The following is a 19,561-nucleotide window of genomic DNA, read 5'->3' as shown; positions in this document are numbered from 1 at the left end:
CTAGAGGATGATCATAGTTTTAGGTCTTGGAAAATCCTAATGATGTAATTGTGCCCACCAAGAGCAAGCCTAGTAATTTAAAGCCCACATATAGAGACAATGACATATGCGACTCCTCTGCATGTTGTATGTGTATATTGTCCTGGGATTGTCTAAGTCATGGCCAGACAAAACTATTAAATGAATAATCAAATCATTTAACAAATAAATATTTCAACTGCATTTTTGTGGTTACAACTGCTCAAATATGGAATTTAAGACACCATCATCAATGGGCAAGAGGCAGGATACACCCTGGACAGATCTCAGTCTATCACAGGGCTGACATGCAGAGAGAGACAAAGGCTCACATTCTCACCTACAGGAAATTTAAGGTCACCAATTAACCTAACACCAATCTGCATGTCTTTGGACTGGTGGAGGAAGTTGAAGTAGGTGGAGAAAACCCACACAGACTTTTAGAGAAGATGCAAACTCCATAAAGAAAGGCCCAAGTGTTAAATGGGATTTGAACCAAGAACCAATCTTGCTGTGAGGCAGCAGTAATAACCACTGCATCGCCGTAACACCCACCACCATCATCAAATATTAATTTTTTGATAAATTTGATGAAATGAAAGTTTATTGAACTGGTGGTCTATTTTCCAGTTTCCCAAGTAAGGAGTTAAAAGCCCCCAAACCTAAAACTGCTCTTGTTTTGTCGCATTTTACAAATTCCTTTCAAATGCAACACATTAGCATCTTTCACTATCAACTGTGAATTATATTTCTGTTTTAACAACATTTATATTATTACCAAGACTTATTATTTGAATTATACTAATAATTCACTTTCTTCTACTTGGGTCTTTGACTCCATTTCCCTGAATGGCATTGGACCCACCTGAAGCAGACTTTATCTTGTCATTTAGCTACCAAACTGAGGTTGATGTGTTCTCCACCTGCACCAAACCTGTCCTATGAACAATATGCAAAGTCACCTGAGTATTTCTGGTTGTTGGTTGAACTGCGTGGATGAAGGAATTCCACAATATAGAAAGAAACGTTAGATCTTAAATGTTTGTTTTTATTTGTTAACCGTGGCCCACTGAGCATAATGGCGCATTCCAGGAACACCCTGCACGCACAGATGCACACGTTCACACCTGGAAGCTGCCCAGTACAACCACAGCCTGAGTCACTGTGCAGACCCACTGGAACAAATTACTCTTATGTTTAGGGCAGTTCAGCAGTGGCAAAGCAACATTTTAAAAGGCCACACTGTATGAAAAAGCTTTCTCTAAAATATTAACTTTGTTCAACTGTGTATGGCCTAAATGCTGCTCATTTATATAGTTGTCTCTCATCATCATAGCGATAAAAATAATGCTTTAATTTGTAAGATTTTCTCACAATGTTATTTCAGGATAAAACTCCTCAACTGGAGATGTGTTGAAGCCAGTTGCCGTAGAGGGAGGAGCACATTTTTTGCCAGTTCTTCTAAAATATGCAGCAGTATGATGCTAGTAATCCAGAAAAAAGAAAAGCTTTCACCCTGGCTTTTCTGTTTACACCAGTGCCACCCTGCCTGCCTCCCAGTGTAATGTCAGAGAAAGGTGGGTGTTTGGTTGTGGGAAAAAATGTTAACATGGCTAACAGCAACATGTTACAGTTCACTAACTCTCTTATTATATCCTCACATCCTGGTGCAGCTTTGTGACAATGACAGATCAGCAGAGTGCTGGTGCTGTTGCCTCCAACCATTTCACATAGAGATAGCAGGAGCAGGCCCAGAAAGAGCTTGTCATATAGATGGCAAACACTCTAGTTACCACCAAGTGAGACACTGAAGTGGAAAACAGTGAATGTCTGACCTAAAGCAAGGAAGTTTGGCATTATGGGAAATACATTGATACACTTGGGAAATACTAATCTTGGCAAATATATTTGCTTCTCAGCAATTGCCCAGCAACCAGTGGAGACTAGAGGAAGTTCCCATTTACCATACAGATATGAGAACAGAATCATTACCTTATTCAAACTCTCTGCAAGAAACACCAAAATCTTAAAATTAAATTAAATTCCCAAACTGAATTGGTATTTAATAAAAATGCATCTACAATTGGCTGCCTTTTATGTTATGGTGTAGATAATGATTAATAAAACATTTAATGCTCCATCGATATAGTCTACATTAGTTATAAGCCATTGAGAATAACTTCACGCTGCCAGTTTATGAAAAATCCCTTTAACCGTTCATTTATTTCCTTATTTAAGGCTGGTGCCTGGACCACTAACTCGACAACTATTGATGGATTGCTATAAAGTTTGCTAAAGATAATAAAAGTCCCTAGAAAATCAATTCTAACTGACTTTGGGAATATTGCCACCTGCAGGTCAAAGTTTTCATTTATTTATTGAAATGTTTTCTAAATGTACAGTACTTGATGGATTAATACCAAATTTTGTACATGTTTGTGATACCCAGAGGATATCTTATGACCAAAAACCTGATAAACTAATGACATTACTATCAGCCACAGCTCTTAAATAGGAAATATTAGCATGAGAACATGCAAAATATGGCAAAAGTTACATCTGCTAAACATACTAGCATACTTATTTGTGAGCCTGTCAGCATGTTGATATTAAATCAGACCTTTCCAGAAGTCATATGTTTCACTGAAGTAATTTTCCTGATCAATTTAAAACGTTCTTACTTAAAAGAAAACTTGTGGTTGGGGAGGTTTTTCACAGCCTGCAAATTTAAAACGTTTTCTTAAAAGTTGACTGGCTTATAATTGATCTAAGCACATGACAGAAGTATACATTTATCATTGTTATTAATTAAACAGTAGTCTGTGACTACTAAAGGCCTAAACACTGCCTTTTCTTATTTCTGTACTGACATCTTTCAAATTTAGATACAACCTGTATAGTTGTCCATCCATCCATCTATTTTCTATGCCTGCTTATTCCTAAGATCTGCTGGAGCCTATCCCAGCTCTCTTTTGGGGTACACCCTGACACACAAAGACAAACAACCACACACACTCACTCCTATGACCAATTTAGGGTCACCAATCAACCTAACATGCATGTTTTTGGACTGTGGGAGGAAACCAGAGTAAACCCACACAAGCACGGGGAGAACATGCAAACTCCACACAGAAGGGCTGGGTTGCGAACCCAGAGCATACTTGCTGTGAGGCAACAGTGCTAACCACTCATCCACCATGCTGCCCCCTGTAAGTGCTTCAAATTTTGCAATACTTTTACTGCTGAAAAGTGGAATAACCTAGCTACATATCACAGATATAATAAATTACTTATAAAAACTAGTGAAACAACAATATAAGACTATGGGAACCATTCTGCACAATAGGTACTTTTACTTTTGACACTTTAAGTACATTTTGTTGTTAAGACCAGTAAAGTTTTTTCAAGAATTATTTTATGTCTTTAATTCACATCCCATTCCACAAATATATTTACTGTTGAAGACTATAGGATTAATGAAAGTAACCTAATCACTGCAAAAATATTTAGTCAGTTTATTTATTCATTTGTTTGTTTGTTTATAGCCGAGACTGAGAATATCGGCTCAGTTGGCATTTTAATTAACTGGGAGTCCATGAATTCCTCTATCCTTATCCTTTCCCGTGGCATTTCACTGACAGTATCTGGGCAGCAGATGGCGCAGTTGCATGTAACAGCGGCAAAACCTCAAGGTCACTGCAGCGGCTTTTCATTCACAGCAGCTCTGATGTGGCGTGGATGCTGCGCTCACTGCACTGCGCATCTGCAAGAAACCCACCTCCTGCATTGATGACACGTCAGGGGAAACCCGCTTCTCACTCATGCTGTGATTCATCAGTCTCCATTTGAGTTTGTAATAAGCTACATAACTGTTGCACCTACTTATGGAAATCCGAGCAGCCTCGTTGGTGTAGTCTTTCCCTACAATCCATTGTGTTTTTTTGGGGGGGTTGATGGATTTTCTAAATAACTACATGGCAATGAGTCCGGGCTATGTAACAGTAATGATATTATTAATAATAAGTTATTGATATTATTATGGGGGAAATAATAAAACATTATATTGTATATAGCATTAAACTAGAATCAAATAGCATCTGTTAACAGACGGTTCCTTCCATAAGCATTCGTTTTGAATGTTAATAAGAAAAAGATAAAGTTTTGAGCAGTGTGATGATGTGTTGCATTTAAATGACTTTCCATTTTGTGTAAAATACTGATTCTCTTCTCTCTGTTTTAATCTACGTCGTTTCTTATGGTGGGTTTGCTGCTGTAAGAACAGTAATACACGGCCACAGATTGTGTGAACCTCATGCTGGAGGAAAAAAACGTCAGTGCCAACCGCAAATGACATGTGACCAATAACGAAGCACTGCACCGGAGATTCCTGCCTGCCTCTCCGCACGTACACATCTCTGCGTCATCTTTGCGCATATAATGCTTCTCTCTTCCTCTTACTAAGTAAATACAACTTCATTTCCCATAATCCATCCTCCAATACAAAGCACATCACTGCTCTCTGAACATTTAACGCCGTCTTTATTAAAAGTGATGGAGACGCAATCTCCGCATCCTCGTCGTCCTCACGTGGGATGTCTGGCTCCTCAAGGTGAACGTGCATCCCTCCTCGCGCTGGTCTGCCTCGTGAGGCACTCCTAGCCAATCAGGTGGCTCCGTTAGGCCGTTCCTTCCGGAGCTCGTGCGTTTATCTAGAGCGAAACGTCACGAACGCCTTCTCTGCTTGTTCACACGAGAGAGAGACAGCACCGCCTGTACATACAGTTAGCCCGGAAAGGTAACTAAAACCGCCCCTTTTCTGCTTTTTACCCAGAAATCCTCGACAGGACAACAACTATTAACATTCTAAGGTCTTATTAGAACATGGTGTGTATTGATATAAACTAATTGTGTTGTTTTATAGGTGTAGACATGGTGTTTTGTTATCCTCGACGATAAAGCCAAAGTCTCGTGTTAGCGGATACACTGGTCGTTTCCCGTATTTATAAACGCGATTAAAATCCTCGGTTTATGGTTCTTGGGGCTTGTAGGATGGAGCATTTTGTAGCCCACGGTTATTTTTAAACCAGGCCGTCAGCTGGTGAGATGTCGCTCCATTTAAAGCTGCAGCGCGTGTGTGTGTGTGTGTGTGTGTGTATGTATCTGTGGGAAAGGGGCGTCAGGTTGCAGCTCCAGCTTGCAGCCGGCTTTTCCATTTAGTGTGTGTGTGTGTTTTATTTTTTTGTTCAAAACCTTAAAGTTTGTGATGGTGTATGAACCCCCTGTGACAGGCTACACATACTGGCTCCGGCTTTGAGTCAGCTACCAGTTGCTTGCAGCAGCCTTGGGGGTGTGTCCAACGAAATAAAGGAAAATTACTGCATGAGTGTTTCTTCCTCAGTGGTTTAGTCATTTCTCAACAGGCCTCTACGAGATCTACGTGATTTATACAGTCACCCAGTTAATCGATTGTAACTTCAGTGCTGCACTTTTAAAGATATTCCTGTCCCTGAATGAAAAATATGCTGCACAGCAATGACATCCTGGTGACTTGTACAACCTGTAACAGGATCCATGCCACTTTCCATGCATGCTGCTCTGAGGACATATCAGGTTTCAATCATTCAATTATTTATCTGTGGGTGCCATTTTGCGCAGCCATCTTACCTATGTGCTGTCCAGTGTTTGAAGCTATCTGGCAGCAACAAAAAATGAATAGGGATTAATGTGTGTGTGAGAGTGAGAGTGAGAGTGAGACATCTGTGAAATGTAGTGTATGTCCTTTGCTTCTGCTGAAAAGGTTTTTTTTTTTTTTTTTTTTTTTAAATCCATAACTCCAATCAATTACTTTCTACATGAATCAGTTTAACATTTTGAATCAAATGTCAAAAATAGTGAAATATTCCTAACATTTTTACCAAAAAAATGCTAATCTATCTTATTTTATATGAAAAATCTGAGATCTGCTGGAGCCTATCCCAGCTCTCTTTGGGTAAAAGGCAGGGGTACATCCTGGACAGGTTGAAAACATAACTTGTTTTCCTATAAAAGTCTTGGTTTTGTAGCTATAAACTCAAATATTTCCACTTAGCTAATGAACAGGGCCTGTGTGTATTTTAGGGATTTTTACCTCTTGGCTGCAGCCAGTGGCAAGTTTCCACACAGAGGATTTTTCCATTGATTTTGCTGTAGTTGCACGGTAGCATAGCTTTGGAAGCTGCACCCAGAGGTCATTCATGCATTCACAGTGGGTAGGTGAGTGAATCAGTGCATGGTTTCAGGGAAAGTTAGATAAAATAAATGAAAATCATTTGCACAGAAGGCGTCATGGTCAGACAGTCTGGCATAAAACCTTCTCTGGCCTTCACTGCTGGAATTTGGAGCACTAACAAAGGCTTCGTGAGATTAGACCACATATCAGAATAGTGACACTTGGACATAAACAAAGGAAACTGATATTACGCCATGCCATTCACTTATTGTTCTTATGGTGATATATTTGTTTCTTTACTATTATCAAATGCTCTTACCTAACTATTTGACAATAGTGCTTTCTGTTCTGTTTTGCAACAATTTTGCCATGCTGTGTTGTAATGAGATGTATTAAGTAAACTGAATGGTGCTGCAGATGTTTTTTGCTGCATAAGCCACACCTTTCCATGAAAAATATCTCTGCTAGCCTGGCCCTCCCACATTAGTTGGTACAAGAAGTTTGGATGGCTCAGAATTATATTAGAGATGGTTTATTGCTCTGTCTCCAAACTCTATCTATAAATCATATTACATTTTGTTCAGAGTTTTTACACTTTTGCCAACTTACTGGCATTGGCTTGAATATTTAATTTGGTGAGTAACAGTAAGATAAGTGTCTGTATGCTTTGCATGAGGAACAGCACTATACTGATATCTGTCATTTCATCTGCAGATCCAGAACCATGTCTATCCTGAAGATCCATGCTCGTGAGATTTTTGACTCCCGTGGCAACCCCACTGTGGAGGTTGATCTCTACACCAAGAAAGGTACTGTATGGCTACAATTATATGTTGTCATGTATTGTTTAAGCACAGACATTTATGGTCAAGGATGGCACAAGTAGCTGTCTTAACTACAGAAGACAATACTGTCAAATCACACTTCTTGTAATTTGACACCATCCTTAACTTAAAATATGCAAGTGCTGCCCAGTGTTTAAGTGTGAAGGTCTGCCTAATTATGTAGCTTAGTGAAAACTCAGCTGAAGTGAACAGTAGGATGGTGGAGAGAGAGTGGCTACTCTGTTGCCATGTCCAGACCCGGGGTGGATCAGATCAGATGGTGAATGTGTGAAAATAGCTCCTGTAACACCACACTGCCTCTACAGCACTCTGTTACTGTAATGGTTCCTGTTTGCGAGCACAAATAGCTCATACAGTAGGTCCTTCTAGCAAAGCTATGAGCTGAATTGAGATATTGCAGGCACAGGAGAGATGTTCGGTAAATCAAATCTAATTTATGCATCCCCCACCTAACTGTATGGTAAATTGCATAATGAAACTGCTGGGCTTAAGACATATAAATCCTGCACTCTTTGACATTTTTGCCTGAAAATGAGATCAGTTTATTTAATCAACTAATGGCTAGACTGGGATTTAAGTTTTTGGTGAGCTGTTCTGTTCCAAGTGCTCAAACAAAGCTCGACCCAATGTAACGTGGTGAGAATATTAATGACGCAAACCTGAATGACCATTGACATGGTCGTGAGAACAGGCTACATTGCCTTGAAGATACTGGCTGCTGGCATGTTGACTGTTCTGTCCTGCAGCCCTGCTTTGGTATGGTTGCTAAGTGTTCCAGTTTACTGTAAATAGTACCTTTATTCCTTTTTTTTGGGTATGATTCCTTTTCAAGTCTGCCAGGCATGTTTTGGCACCTTTTACAGCAATGACCAAAGTAAGAGTGCTGCACCCATGCACATCTGTCATGATTACTCTAGTATTTGTCTGTGTTACATAACCAGCTTGCTTCTTGGTCCCATGCATAGTAGAAAGCCGCCTCTGCTTTTTGTTAATGTGATTTCAGTAGCTCTGGTAATCCGGAGAGACATTTATGATGAATCCTATGACTGTTCGGCCAGATCAAATGTAAAGGAGATATATGATGGCTCAGTATCTCAGTTTATATCCTGGTGGGTTGTTGCCAGCATCCTTCAGCAGCAGCCAGTTAATGGTTTTAGGTGGATAGGTTGTTAGACCTGAATTTGTGGCCCAGAGAGCGTCTCTGTGCTCCTGTCCTAACCCCTAAATCCCTATAAAACCACACCATTCCTGCTGGTCTACTGAACAAGCTGAATAGATTTTTGATCATACCCAATTACCTTTCAGCTGAGTGAATCCAAAATGGCGTTCTTCTTATGTAAGGGCATGACTTGGCATCCTTCAGCAAATGCACTGAACATACAGTGGGCACACTGAATTCCCCCTTTCCATCAGAACCCTCTGCAGCAAAGCCAGGCCAACTTCCTCCACACATGCTTTATTTCTCTCCATGGACAGAAAAACGATGGAAAATACTGCGGCACAGGATGGCTTTAGCTGGCTGGCAACCATTTTTATGCTTTTACTTGCTGCACTTTGAATGCAAAGCAGCCCCTTCTGCACTTGGTGCTCTGTCAATGATCTTGTATGTAGATTCTATGCTGTATAAATACCACTTAGTAAACACAGCCTTAAAAAGTCAGTTGGTTATTGTAGTAATGGTTCTGGTAGCATTACACCAAAACATTTAAGACATGAACAGTCTTTGAACATGACACACCATTTTAGAGAATGACAACTGCAAAATATCCTGTGTCTCCCAGGTCTTTTCAGAGCTGCAGTGCCCAGCGGTGCTTCCACTGGCATCTATGAGGCTCTAGAGCTCCGAGACAATGACAAAACACGCTACATGGGCAAAGGTGAGATGTCGTCATTGATTTCCTCTCTAAACTGTCTGGTTACTTCTGTTCCACTTATCTTTCATGTCACTTCAAGACTTTCATACATCCTGTTGCCTGTCCTCTCCTCTGATTTCTTTATTTCCTTAACTCCTCATCCTCCTGTTAGGAGTCAAAAGAGCAGTTAAATATATAAATGACTTCTTGGCCCCTGCATTGTGTAACCAGGTAAATAATGTCGAACAGAATGACACTTTTACATATTGCTGTGCACAACAGCATGAAGAATGGGTTTGCCTTTTGGAAACTAACCTTGGCAGGCACTAACAGATGTTCACAGACCTAAAATGAAATATCTAATTAAGAGCACGATCATAGGTGGTTTCTTAAGTTATCACAGTCCTCATCATGATTGAAAATAAATATTCTATTTTTCAAAATGACATCTTCATAAGATTGGATGGGATGTGCATCTGTGTAGCCTGCTCTGCATGGACGTCTTCTGTCGTGGTCAGTCATGGTCTGCTTGTCCTTTGCAGGTGTCTCAAAAGCTGTTGAGCATATCAATAAAACAATTGCACCTGCACTGGTTAGCAAGGTAGGACCATTTATTGTTTGACTAATTACTGTGTGTTTGTGTTAAAAGCCCTAAAATATTAGAATTTAGAATTCTTGAATTTAGAAGTTAAAGAAAAATATTTTTGTAATACTGGCAGCAGTTCTGACAGTCCTCACATAATTGACTTCACAAAAAGAGGTGCAATACTAAGCAGTTGGTTGCCCCCTTTTCTGAATATTTTGTTAACCTCATAAATTAATATACATGTGCTAACATGTATAGTGTTGCATTAGCTTGTATAATACTCAGATGTTGTGATTATTTTAACATTGGTGTTCTTCTGAAGTAACAAACTAAAATTAATCCAAGCTAATCTTTTGTCTACCAATTAAATTAATGAAACTATAAATGTTCATGTTATATTTAACCTAGAATGTGAGCGTTCTGGAGCAGGAGAAGATCGACAAGCTGATGCTGGATATGGATGGCACAGAAAACAAGTGTAAGATGTTCCTTCATATGCTAAAACTTCGTGATATCGGTGCAGATTTTTGTTATATTACTTTTTTTTTTTTTTTTTTTTTTTTTTTTTTTTTTTTTTTAATTCTGCTTTTATTTATTTTTTTAGGGCTATGTTTTTGCAGCTCAAAAGACAAGAATATTTCATAAATTTGAGCTTGGAAAAAGTACACAACATATTGAAATATTTATTCCCTTCCTCAGCTAAGTTTGGTGCTAATGCCATCCTGGGTGTCTCTCTGGCTGTGTGCAAGGCTGGTGCTGCAGAGAAGGGCGTTCCCCTCTACCGCCACATTGCTGACTTGGCTGGCAACCCTGAAGTCATCCTCCCAGTGCCGGTGAGTTTGAAGAAATTACCTAAGTTATGCGCCAAAGTTTTTTTAGATACTCTTAACGATAATAGCCCTGTCAGAAGTGTACCATTAACATTTGATCCAAACAACCATTCTATTCAGCTGCGAGTCCATTAAGCTAAAAGTGGATCCTCTCTGCTTCCCGTCAGGCTTTCAACGTAATCAACGGTGGGTCCCATGCAGGCAACAAGCTGGCCATGCAGGAGTTCATGATCCTGCCTGTAGGAGCCAGTAGTTTCAAGGAGGCCATGCGTATTGGTGCTGAGGTCTACCATAACCTGAAGAATGTCATCAAGGAGAAATATGGCAAAGATGCTACCAACGTAGGAGACGAGGGAGGCTTTGCCCCCAACATCCTGGAGAACAAGGAAGGTGAGAGGAAGTGGTCTGAAACCATAACCACCGTTTATGACATGAGTGTCAGCAGAGTAACAAACCAGCTGAACAGATGAATTAAGAAATCATTGTTGTGCTTAGCCTGGAACTGCAGTACATTCTTGAACCACCCAGAAAGCACTTATCTCGTCACTCTTGGGCCGACATATTGTTTCTAAATTAAGGCCTTAACTCAGTACTAAATGCGTTAACTGTCAGCCTCTTGACACTAGTATGGGGTCAGCGTGCTGATATGACAGCTGGAGCAGGCTCTTCGGTGGCAACTCATTTGTGCAAGATGATTGTTTTGAGTACTAACATTTGAGTGTATCTTGTGGTTTTTGTCTCAGCTCTGGAGCTGCTGAAGAATGCCATCGCTAAAGCTGGCTACACAGATAAGATTGTTATTGGCATGGATGTAGCTGCCTCCGAGTTCTACAAGGGTGGAAAGTACGACCTGGACTTCAAGTCTCCTGATGACCCTAGTCGCTACATCTCCCCTGACAAGCTGGCTGACCTCTATAAGAGCTTTGTTAAAGATTACCCAGGTGGGTTTTTCCACGTGGTGTGTTGTATGGTCCAATTACAACCCCCTAACTGTTTTAGTCCAGTGTTGCTGCACCCAAAGATGAAAGGGATTTCAAGATTATATATTATAGACATCCATTTAGTACAACAAGAAAAAGACAGAAAGTGAAGTAGTTAAACAGTCCTAACTTAATCTCATCACTTACTACATTCTTCTTATAAAAATGTTGGATCTGTTCTAGAATACAGGGTCAGTGATATGTATGTTCTCTCTTTATGCAAATATAAGGATTTAGTTTACCTTATACCTGCAAAAACTTTAAAAAACCCACTCTGCAATACTGCCCTAGTGGGAGTAGACATAGTACAGCACTTAGCAGACATGGGACATAGTACAGCACTTATCAGCTTGTTTCTGCTGCCCCCAAGTGGCCAAAAATGAAGTTGTTATAGGTTTAAGTATTCTGTTTTCTGCCATGCTAAAAATGTTACTTTAAACATTGCTGATGTGTTTGATTTATGAATGGTCATAACGGTTTAATTCTTATCCTTAAAGTGGTGTCCATTGAGGATCCCTTTGACCAGGATGACTGGGAGGCATGGTCCAAATTCACAGGCAGCACCAACATCCAGGTGGTGGGTGATGACCTCACTGTCACCAACCCCAAACGCATTGCCAAGGCTGTGGCCGAAAAGGCCTGCAACTGCCTGCTGCTTAAAGTCAACCAGATCGGCTCCGTCACAGAGTCCCTGCAGGCGTGAGTGTCCACAAGAAGGCAATGTGATTGCACTTGTTGGCAAAATAAATATCAGATGGCTTACCTGTATTTATTCTTTTAGCTGCAAGATGGCCCAGAGCAGCGGCTGGGGTGTGATGGTTAGCCATCGCTCTGGAGAGACAGAGGATACCTTCATCGCTGATCTGGTGGTTGGTCTCTGCACTGGACAGGTAAAAACCTTACATATAGGAGTTATATAAGCTCCCTGACAGTTATATATTTCATCAGCTTGTCACTGGCTTAGTGTCAGTAATGCTGAGACCTTTAGAGCTGACTATTCAAACTGTACTCCACTTGTAGCTTTGTGATTACAGATTTGGTTTTGTCTTTAAATTCCTTTCCCAGATCAAGACAGGTGCACCTTGCCGATCTGAGCGCTTGGCCAAGTACAACCAGCTGCTCAGGTGAGACTTTAAATTTTTAAATAGCAATGTCTTTACAGTTACACAAAACATTAGTTGTCGTCACGCTTAAAGGGACAACATGCAAATTTACTCAGGCTGTAGATCCGTTAACCTAACCAACTGTCATAATCACTCAGGATTGAAGAGGAGCTGGGCGACAAGGCCCGCTTTGCTGGCCAGAACTTCAGGCACCCCATCTGAGCAGGTCTTCCTTCTTGGGCCTCTGTGTGTTCATTGCTCATAAATAAACCCATACACATATACGCCACACTAGGTCGCCTGCCCTGTCTGGAGCGAAGGTGGAGAGAACACTGCTGAAATCCAAGGTCCAAGTCTGTGGTGTGGAGAAGCTACAGTACGTCCTAGTACAACCACAGCTCTGCTCATCCTCAACTATGCTTTAGCTCCTGAAAAATGTTGGTCCCTGTGTCTGTCTGTGTCTGTGTAGCTGTGTGAGAAAACTTTGTTTAGCTTCTTGTGAGCTGTAACGATTCTTGGTCCTCTACTGAGTATTTGATCTACTGTAACTTTAGTATGGCTCTGGAGTACTTTATGTGCAATGTGATCTATCTGACAAGGTCTTGTGTTGCTCTAAGTGTTGGCAGAAATATATAATAAACAATATAGTTTGACATGGTTTGTTTTTTTTTTTTTGTTTTGTTTTTAAAATCCACGTCAAATTTCAGTTATTTTATGCTACAATTACACTGTCAACTTAAAGTTCAATCTGTAAAGTGCCTAAACAAAAAATGAGATGAGGTTTTTAAATCTCAAATTTCATTGTAATTGCTTGCTATAGCTTATGATTACATTTATATGGTTACAACTGGGGACAAAAAGGTAAGAATTCACAACCTTCTTGCAGATTAAATGGGGAGTGCCTGTTGTGAAGGGCCACCTCCTCAGTAACTGCTCCTGTCTGAGGTGTGAGATGTAATCTGGACACCACAGAGAGGCAGAAACATGAGCTCAGTGCTCTGGGACATCGTTGCTTTACCCCTGGGTAAAAGAATCCAAAAGCTCTATGTGAGCTCTCTTTGTACTGATCCTTGCCAGGATAAATGAGGCTCTATTCAGCAGTGGTATGATACCTCAGGGGATTTCCCACTGGGTCTGTGCCACACCAATGCACTTTGTGTGAGCCCTGTCTGAACCTGCCTCCATTGTTTAGCCATCACCAAGGAGATGTTTAACAAATCACTAGTACAAGGCACTGTCTATCATATGTCAGTCTGTAAACTCCTCCCTCATTTAGCAACAACCATCTTATTTATAAATGACCTAAACCAACTTTCACATAAGATGAAGAGAGTAAATCTGGGTGACTTGACTGTTGATATTGTGTTTATAGTCCGAAGTAGCCCACATAGGTTAAGATTTCTTTTCTTTGAGATATACGCCATCTGGTGGTTGGATGCATGCAGTTGCACTTCCCTAACATTTTGCTGACAAGGGCGACTGATATGACCTCCCTCCAAACCATCCCTATTAGGATTTAGTTTGCTGGACTTCTTAAAACCATAGAAACTTAAAATGACCAGAGACCACTGAAAAATTAAACCATATGAACCGTTTTACCACTGTCTTAACTCTGTTTGCCAGGGTAAAGATCTAATCAGGTCTACTCAAACTATGATTTACACTATATGCACGAAAGATTCAAACCAGCTGCCCAAAATGTGCAGGTCAATACTAGTGTTTCCACTGCACCTTATAGCCTTTCACAATTAACAAAAATGTTTCTGTACTACATATGACAGTCAGAAAATAAGTTACTGCTGCTTTCTAAAGACCAATGCTGTTTTTTACTTTTGTGAGTATTTTGTCTCATTTGGGCATTTATGTAACTACTAGCTACTAATACATTTATATACTGTATATTTAAAGCTGCATTTAATTCAAACCTTCCAGGATGCATGTTATTCTCTTCTATTCTATTTCTATGCTAATTTAGTTTGTGGTTGAGTTGTCATTGGTTTGCCATTTGGTTTTCTTTCTATTTGTCCCTATTTTAAAATATATCCATACTTTCTAGTACATATTGTATTATTTTACATTACTTTAAACTACTTTCTATTTAATTGGTGCGTTCTGTTTTGTCTGGTTCTGTTCTATTCTATTCTATTGGAACCCAATATAATATGAGAATATTTATGTGATTCTACGTTGACGACATGTATTGTATTCTGTAAGGAATTGTGTTAATTGTGTTGTCTTTTTTTTTTTTTTACACTTCAGTTGCTGTAACGTGCTTCATAATGTAAAAACACATAGCTTTTATTTAATGTATGCGCACTATTTGAATTCACTTAAATCCCCCATAATTCCATTGTATTATATTTTATATTTCTATTGTTTTTCTTTTAGAACCACAGCCTGGCTGTGTCACAGGTTTATGAGGATGAAGACAGGCCCTGTGGTGTTAGGGGACATCCTGTGGACTCTCTCTGGGTGCATGTTCCCAGTTTTGGCCAGTGGGTGACGATATTTTACCGGTTGAACTTTGAGAACCCCCCAACTGTTCTCACCCTAAGATGAAGAAGGATGCTGTCATGCTGAGTGCCTCTGACATACACTAGTCTGAGCATCCCGGCAGCGATTACTCCCTCTTTATTCTCAAGTCCATCATTTATGACAGCGTTACACTAAACGCAGTCGGTTCCGTTATAGCTCCATCAGAAAAGACACACAGGTGGCACTGCAGCTGAGGTGCTGCTCTCTGGGCTAACTAACGTTGGCTAATTGCCCCTGCTGCTGCTGCTGCTGCTATTGTTTGTTGTTGCAGTCTCTCAGCAAACAAATCACAGATGTTGTAGATCAGGCTCTTTAAGGTAAGTGCCGTGAGCTTCAACCAGCTGTATCCTTCGCCTTTGACGTTCATCACCAAACGAGGGAGAAATGACAAAATGTGTAGGGACAGTTTGTAAACGCTGTTAACCCTCGCCTGCTAGCTCATTGGCTAATTTGCCTATTAGCATCGTGCTAGCTAGTTAGCTGATAGACTTGTTTGGTTACCATGAACTAACGTAGCGGCTAGCACTGATTGGGAAAGCCAGCTAGGAGCGGTGTAATGTCTGGATAGAAGCAGCTCGTTGCCACCGGTTAGCTCAGAGCACATGCAACCCCATACAACGGGACTTTGTTTTATTAAGCGTGTCTTGATTTTAACCCGCACACAACCTTGTGCTAGCTCTTAGCAAGCGTTTTCCCGTTTTCAATGACCCCTTGTGGTGTCTCTGTTGCAGAAAGTAGTCTGAGCCCATTCAGCTATTGTCATTAGCTCATGGAAACGTTAGCCGGCGGAGCTAACTTGCTTGTCTTTGTGTGCTCAATTTTTGTTACCTCGCCTAAAGTTTGTGATGATTTACGAGTTTGCTGAGGGCTGGGTGTAAACAAAACTAATGCAGGGATAACGGCACACTGGTGTTGGCGTGTGGAAACAAAGATGCAGCGCTTGTAAAATCTTCTTTGAGGAAATTCACAGAGAAGCAGCAGAATTGGCATTAAGTGTTATCACCTCTGGCAGGCAGTTCAGAGGAGTTCAAAGCATTTAGAAACAGAGAATATGTAAGGTTTATTTTTGGTATTTGCTGCTTCTGTGCTTTTGTTGTTTTTTTTTTTTGTTTTGTTTGTTTTTTGCATGAACTCCCTGAGTTATGAATTGTAAGTTTGAAAAGAGTAAACACTAGTAAATAGTAAACAAAAGATAATTCACTGACTGTGACAGACATCTTGCATAACCTGTCCTTTTAAAAAATGAAAACCCACGACTGGTTTATGTCTATTTTAATGTCTGTTCCTTCTAAAGGCAGAGCCATTAGAAGCTAGTGATTTATTTTTATTGCATACTTATGATTCACTCCTGACTTGTTCACTTTCATGTGCCTTACAGCCCACGTAGCCTAGCACAATTGTGGACTTCACCATAACTAATGAATATACACTCTGCTCAACGATCAGAGGAGTGTCAAACATTTGTTTTGCTCCATAAATGCCAAGCTATTTTCAGTCCACTGAAAAACTGTAATTAAATGTTGACAACAAGACGTTCACTTCCTTACCTGTGAAAGTGCTAGGTATAGGGAAATCTTTAATGTAATTATGAGATTGACACCGCTGCATTGTAAAACGCGGATATGCTCAACATCACATTATATTTAATGATACCATATAAATGAATTTAATTAAATAACCTAACATGGACAGGTTTTTATACTTTTACTGTCAACCCAGTCATTGCCACCTGTAAAGAGAGATCACTTAACTGAAAATAAACTTAATTTAGTCATTGCTGACAAATGCTACTACAAGTATTGTTTTTAGATTGTGAAGTGATTAATAAAATGTATTGGTTTATGTATGTTTTCATTTTTGAAACCACAACCTATTTAACCAGACTTTAGAGTTCACTAGATGTTAGTTAGTGCAGTTCTAACTAACGTGACGTCAATAAACCCATTTAGCCGTATAGATCTGGAATATGGCAAATCTGATGTTTTGGCTGCTTTTATTTCTGCCTCTAGTTCAGTGGCTTTAATTTAGATTTTCTTTACCTACCACTTAGACTGTAAACTTGCAAGGTTAGGTTATAGAGGTCTACCATTATAGGCTATATGTTGATGACTGCTTTAGCACAGCTCTTACAGAAAAACACCTTAATGCTCAGTTTATGGTTTTCGTAGAAGACAGAATTCTTTACATTCAGCCAAGATAATAATTTAGAAGTGCTTAAAACAGAATGTTTGTGGTGGTCATTTTTTGTTGTTATTCTGAGCTTCTGCTTGTTTTTGTATAAATGTGCAAAACTGTTTTTAGTCCACATTATCCTGTTAGTTCAGGGGTCAGAGGAGGTCATTGTTTATAGTGTTTCAATTTGAATGGCATCTCAAGAGCAGTAGTGGGTAAAATTACTTTGAATCACATATCCAGTGACACACCCCGATCATTGAAAGTTAATCTGGCTGGGTGGCTGAAGTAGTGGCAGAGTAATGATAAGAGAAGTGTAATAACCCTTCTATTTTTCTTTAATGACTAATGTGTGTTTGACTAATGGCAGCTCCCTGTGAGTAATATGTGGCAAACGGAAGGCCAGACAATGTCAAGGAAAATCCCATTTCACTGTGCTTTGACATCCCTTTGTTGGATGATTTGTCAATACACATGCTCAGGAATTCTGTGTTTACATGCTGTGCTCGAATGGCATCTTGCTGTTTTTCACCTAGAGGCTGTCACTGCATTTTTCCTTCAACGCCAATTGTCATGAAAAATGATTCCCCATTATAATGCATGGATATAGTCCTTGGAGTTATTTCTTGGTGTGTACTGAGACACTGTGGCGTTGTGTTACAGTACAGGATGGTGCTATAACCTGTAATTGGTATGGCTAGCTGGTATGCTAAAAAAGTAATTTTTCTTTTAGTAGGGCTATTGTATTTCAAAGAAAAGTCCTTAGGCTGATGTATTGTTTTGGTCAAGGCTGTTTTACTCAAGGATTTCACATACAGTTTGAAATTCTTTTGGCAGGAGAGATATTAATACTTTGAAAAGTCTGCTTTTCAGACCTAACACAGCTAAAGATGAGCAATCAAACATCTTCAGAAATTTGGTTTGCAATCAAGAAAGTGTGTTGCCTTGAATGTGTATCCTAATGACTATGGATAGTTGTTGCTAGAGGAGACAGTGGACAACAAAAGCAGCAACTATATAAACTGATTTATCGGTTTCCTTTACGGTGCTTGATATCAACTTCATTGCAAGATATCTGGCTGTTACATAGAAAATTAATACTCAGAACAAAGGAGCAATGTTTGCTGAAAGACCTCTTGATGGGCCATTCAACTGCTGTATATTCATTAAAAATAACAATCTGTCAGCACTTACTGACAGCGTGCACAACAAGCCAAGCTCTCTTTATTGTTCTCCGAAGATGTTTTTCAGTTTCCGTGCCAAGAGCCGGGTAATTGGCTGTAGCAAAGCCTTGCATGTGTTGTTTTAAGATATTGGACTGACATGCACAGGGCACACTAGCAGAAATGAGGCGAGCACACTTCCCCCTCCTCCTTTTCTCCCTGGCTTATGCCAAAAAGTCAGAGGAGGCAAGATGCTGGATGTGTTTTGTGCTCTTTGACAGTTTCCCTTCACCTCTCATAAGAGGAGATCCAAGCTTGCAAGCATCATATCTCATCTTTGTTTGATTCGGGCCTAGCTCCGCAGCTCCACAATTGTGCCAAGGAGATAGCATCAGCAAATGCTATCCATGTTAACAAATTCTGAGCTGTCTTGCTACATACTGCTGGTGGCGTTTGATATACTAGATCTGATCGAATTTTGTTCCTCACTTCATCCTGGAAATGCCATCCGTGTCTTATTCGGTTACATCTTAACTAATCAGACACATTGTGTTTTGTGTTGTTGTTGCCGACTTCTTTGCAAGTACATTAAAACAAAGTTCTCTCCACATTAGCCTTATGCAGTTCTGCATGTGGCGTGTGACTTTGAGGCTATAAGATTGGAAAGTTTTGCAACTCACCACATTTCAGTGTCTTATGTGATTTATGTACATTAGGGCTTGTACAGTGGAGTGTGTGGAAACTGGAAATAGAGGCTTGGTGACATTTGAAAGAGTTATGAAGCAGCAGCAAGTGTTGGACAATGAATCCATAATGTAGTTGTGATGATAATGACAGTACAAACGATTTTTTTTTTTCTTCACCAGTTTCACTATTCACAGTTATATTTCTCATCTCACTAATTTTTAGTTAAAACACACCAGAATATACGAATGATAGCATATTTTTTTAGTATTTGAGCAAGATAGGCTAATAATAGTACTTAATTATACTGAAAGCATGAATTGAAACTGAAAAATAACAGTCAGCCATTTGCCATCTCTGTGAAAGAGGAAAATGAAATGGTGTAGGATCAGCTGGCTAGCCCCTGAGGAGAGGGAGAGAAAGGGGGGAGAGATATGAGGAGGAGGAGTGCTTTGCTGCTGTGTGTGTGTGTGTGTGTGTGTGTGTGTGTGTGTGTGTGTGTGTGTGTGTGTGTGTCAGTGTTGATTAGGTAAGAGATTGCCTCATGTAATGACACGGCATGGCGCTAGTGGTGCAGAAACACA

General features: G+C 40.0%; 2 protein-coding genes across 4 annotated transcripts in view; both read left to right on the top strand.

Moving 5' to 3' along the window:
• Positions 1-4,685: 4,685 nt before the first annotated feature.
• eno1a (enolase 1a, (alpha)) lies at positions 4,686-13,076 on the top strand. Of its 2 annotated transcripts, none has more exons than XM_026332583.1 (12): positions 4,686-4,813; positions 6,941-7,035; positions 8,853-8,948; positions 9,467-9,525; positions 9,919-9,988; positions 10,210-10,343; positions 10,508-10,730; positions 11,084-11,281; positions 11,818-12,019; positions 12,102-12,210; positions 12,386-12,444; positions 12,582-13,076. In XM_026332583.1, exons 2-12 carry the CDS (start codon positions 6,951-6,953, stop codon positions 12,643-12,645), a joined length of 1,299 nt encoding a protein of 432 aa, XP_026188368.1. In that variant the 5' UTR covers positions 4,686-4,813; positions 6,941-6,950; the 3' UTR covers positions 12,646-13,076. The 2 variants fall into 2 exon arrangements, with proteins under 2 accessions (XP_026188368.1, XP_026188369.1); XM_026332584.1 differs by lacking the exon at positions 9,467-9,525 and adding an exon at positions 9,097-9,155.
• Positions 13,077-14,849: 1,773 nt separating this feature from the next.
• Positions 14,850-19,561, top strand: part of rerea (arginine-glutamic acid dipeptide (RE) repeats a) — a 120,417-nt gene continuing 115,705 nt past the window's right edge. For both annotated transcript variants that reach the window (XM_026332107.1, XM_026332106.1), the window contains exon 1: positions 14,850-15,275. The gene's annotated coding sequence lies outside the window, so the exon portion shown is untranslated. The remainder of the gene's footprint in view (positions 15,276-19,561) is intronic.

The sequence above is a fragment of the Mastacembelus armatus genome, chromosome 7 (assembly GCF_900324485.2).
Source record: "Mastacembelus armatus chromosome 7, fMasArm1.2, whole genome shotgun sequence".
Classification (NCBI taxonomy): Eukaryota; Metazoa; Chordata; class Actinopteri; order Synbranchiformes; family Mastacembelidae; genus Mastacembelus; species Mastacembelus armatus.
Note: the sequence above shows the minus strand (reverse complement) of the source record. Positions and strands in the feature narration are given on the sequence as shown.

Excerpts from the sequence above, each read along its gene's own strand:
- eno1a (XM_026332583.1), top strand. The coding sequence starts at position 6,951 with ATGTCTATCCTGAAGATCCATGCTCGTGAGATTTTTGACTCCCGTGGC. Across the intron at positions 10,344-10,507 it reads AAGTCATCCTCCCAGTGCCG|GCTTTCAACGTAATCAACGG; the intron begins GTGAGTTTGAAG and ends GCTTCCCGTCAG. Across the intron at positions 10,731-11,083 it reads CATCCTGGAGAACAAGGAAG|CTCTGGAGCTGCTGAAGAAT; the intron begins GTGAGAGGAAGT and ends TTTTTGTCTCAG.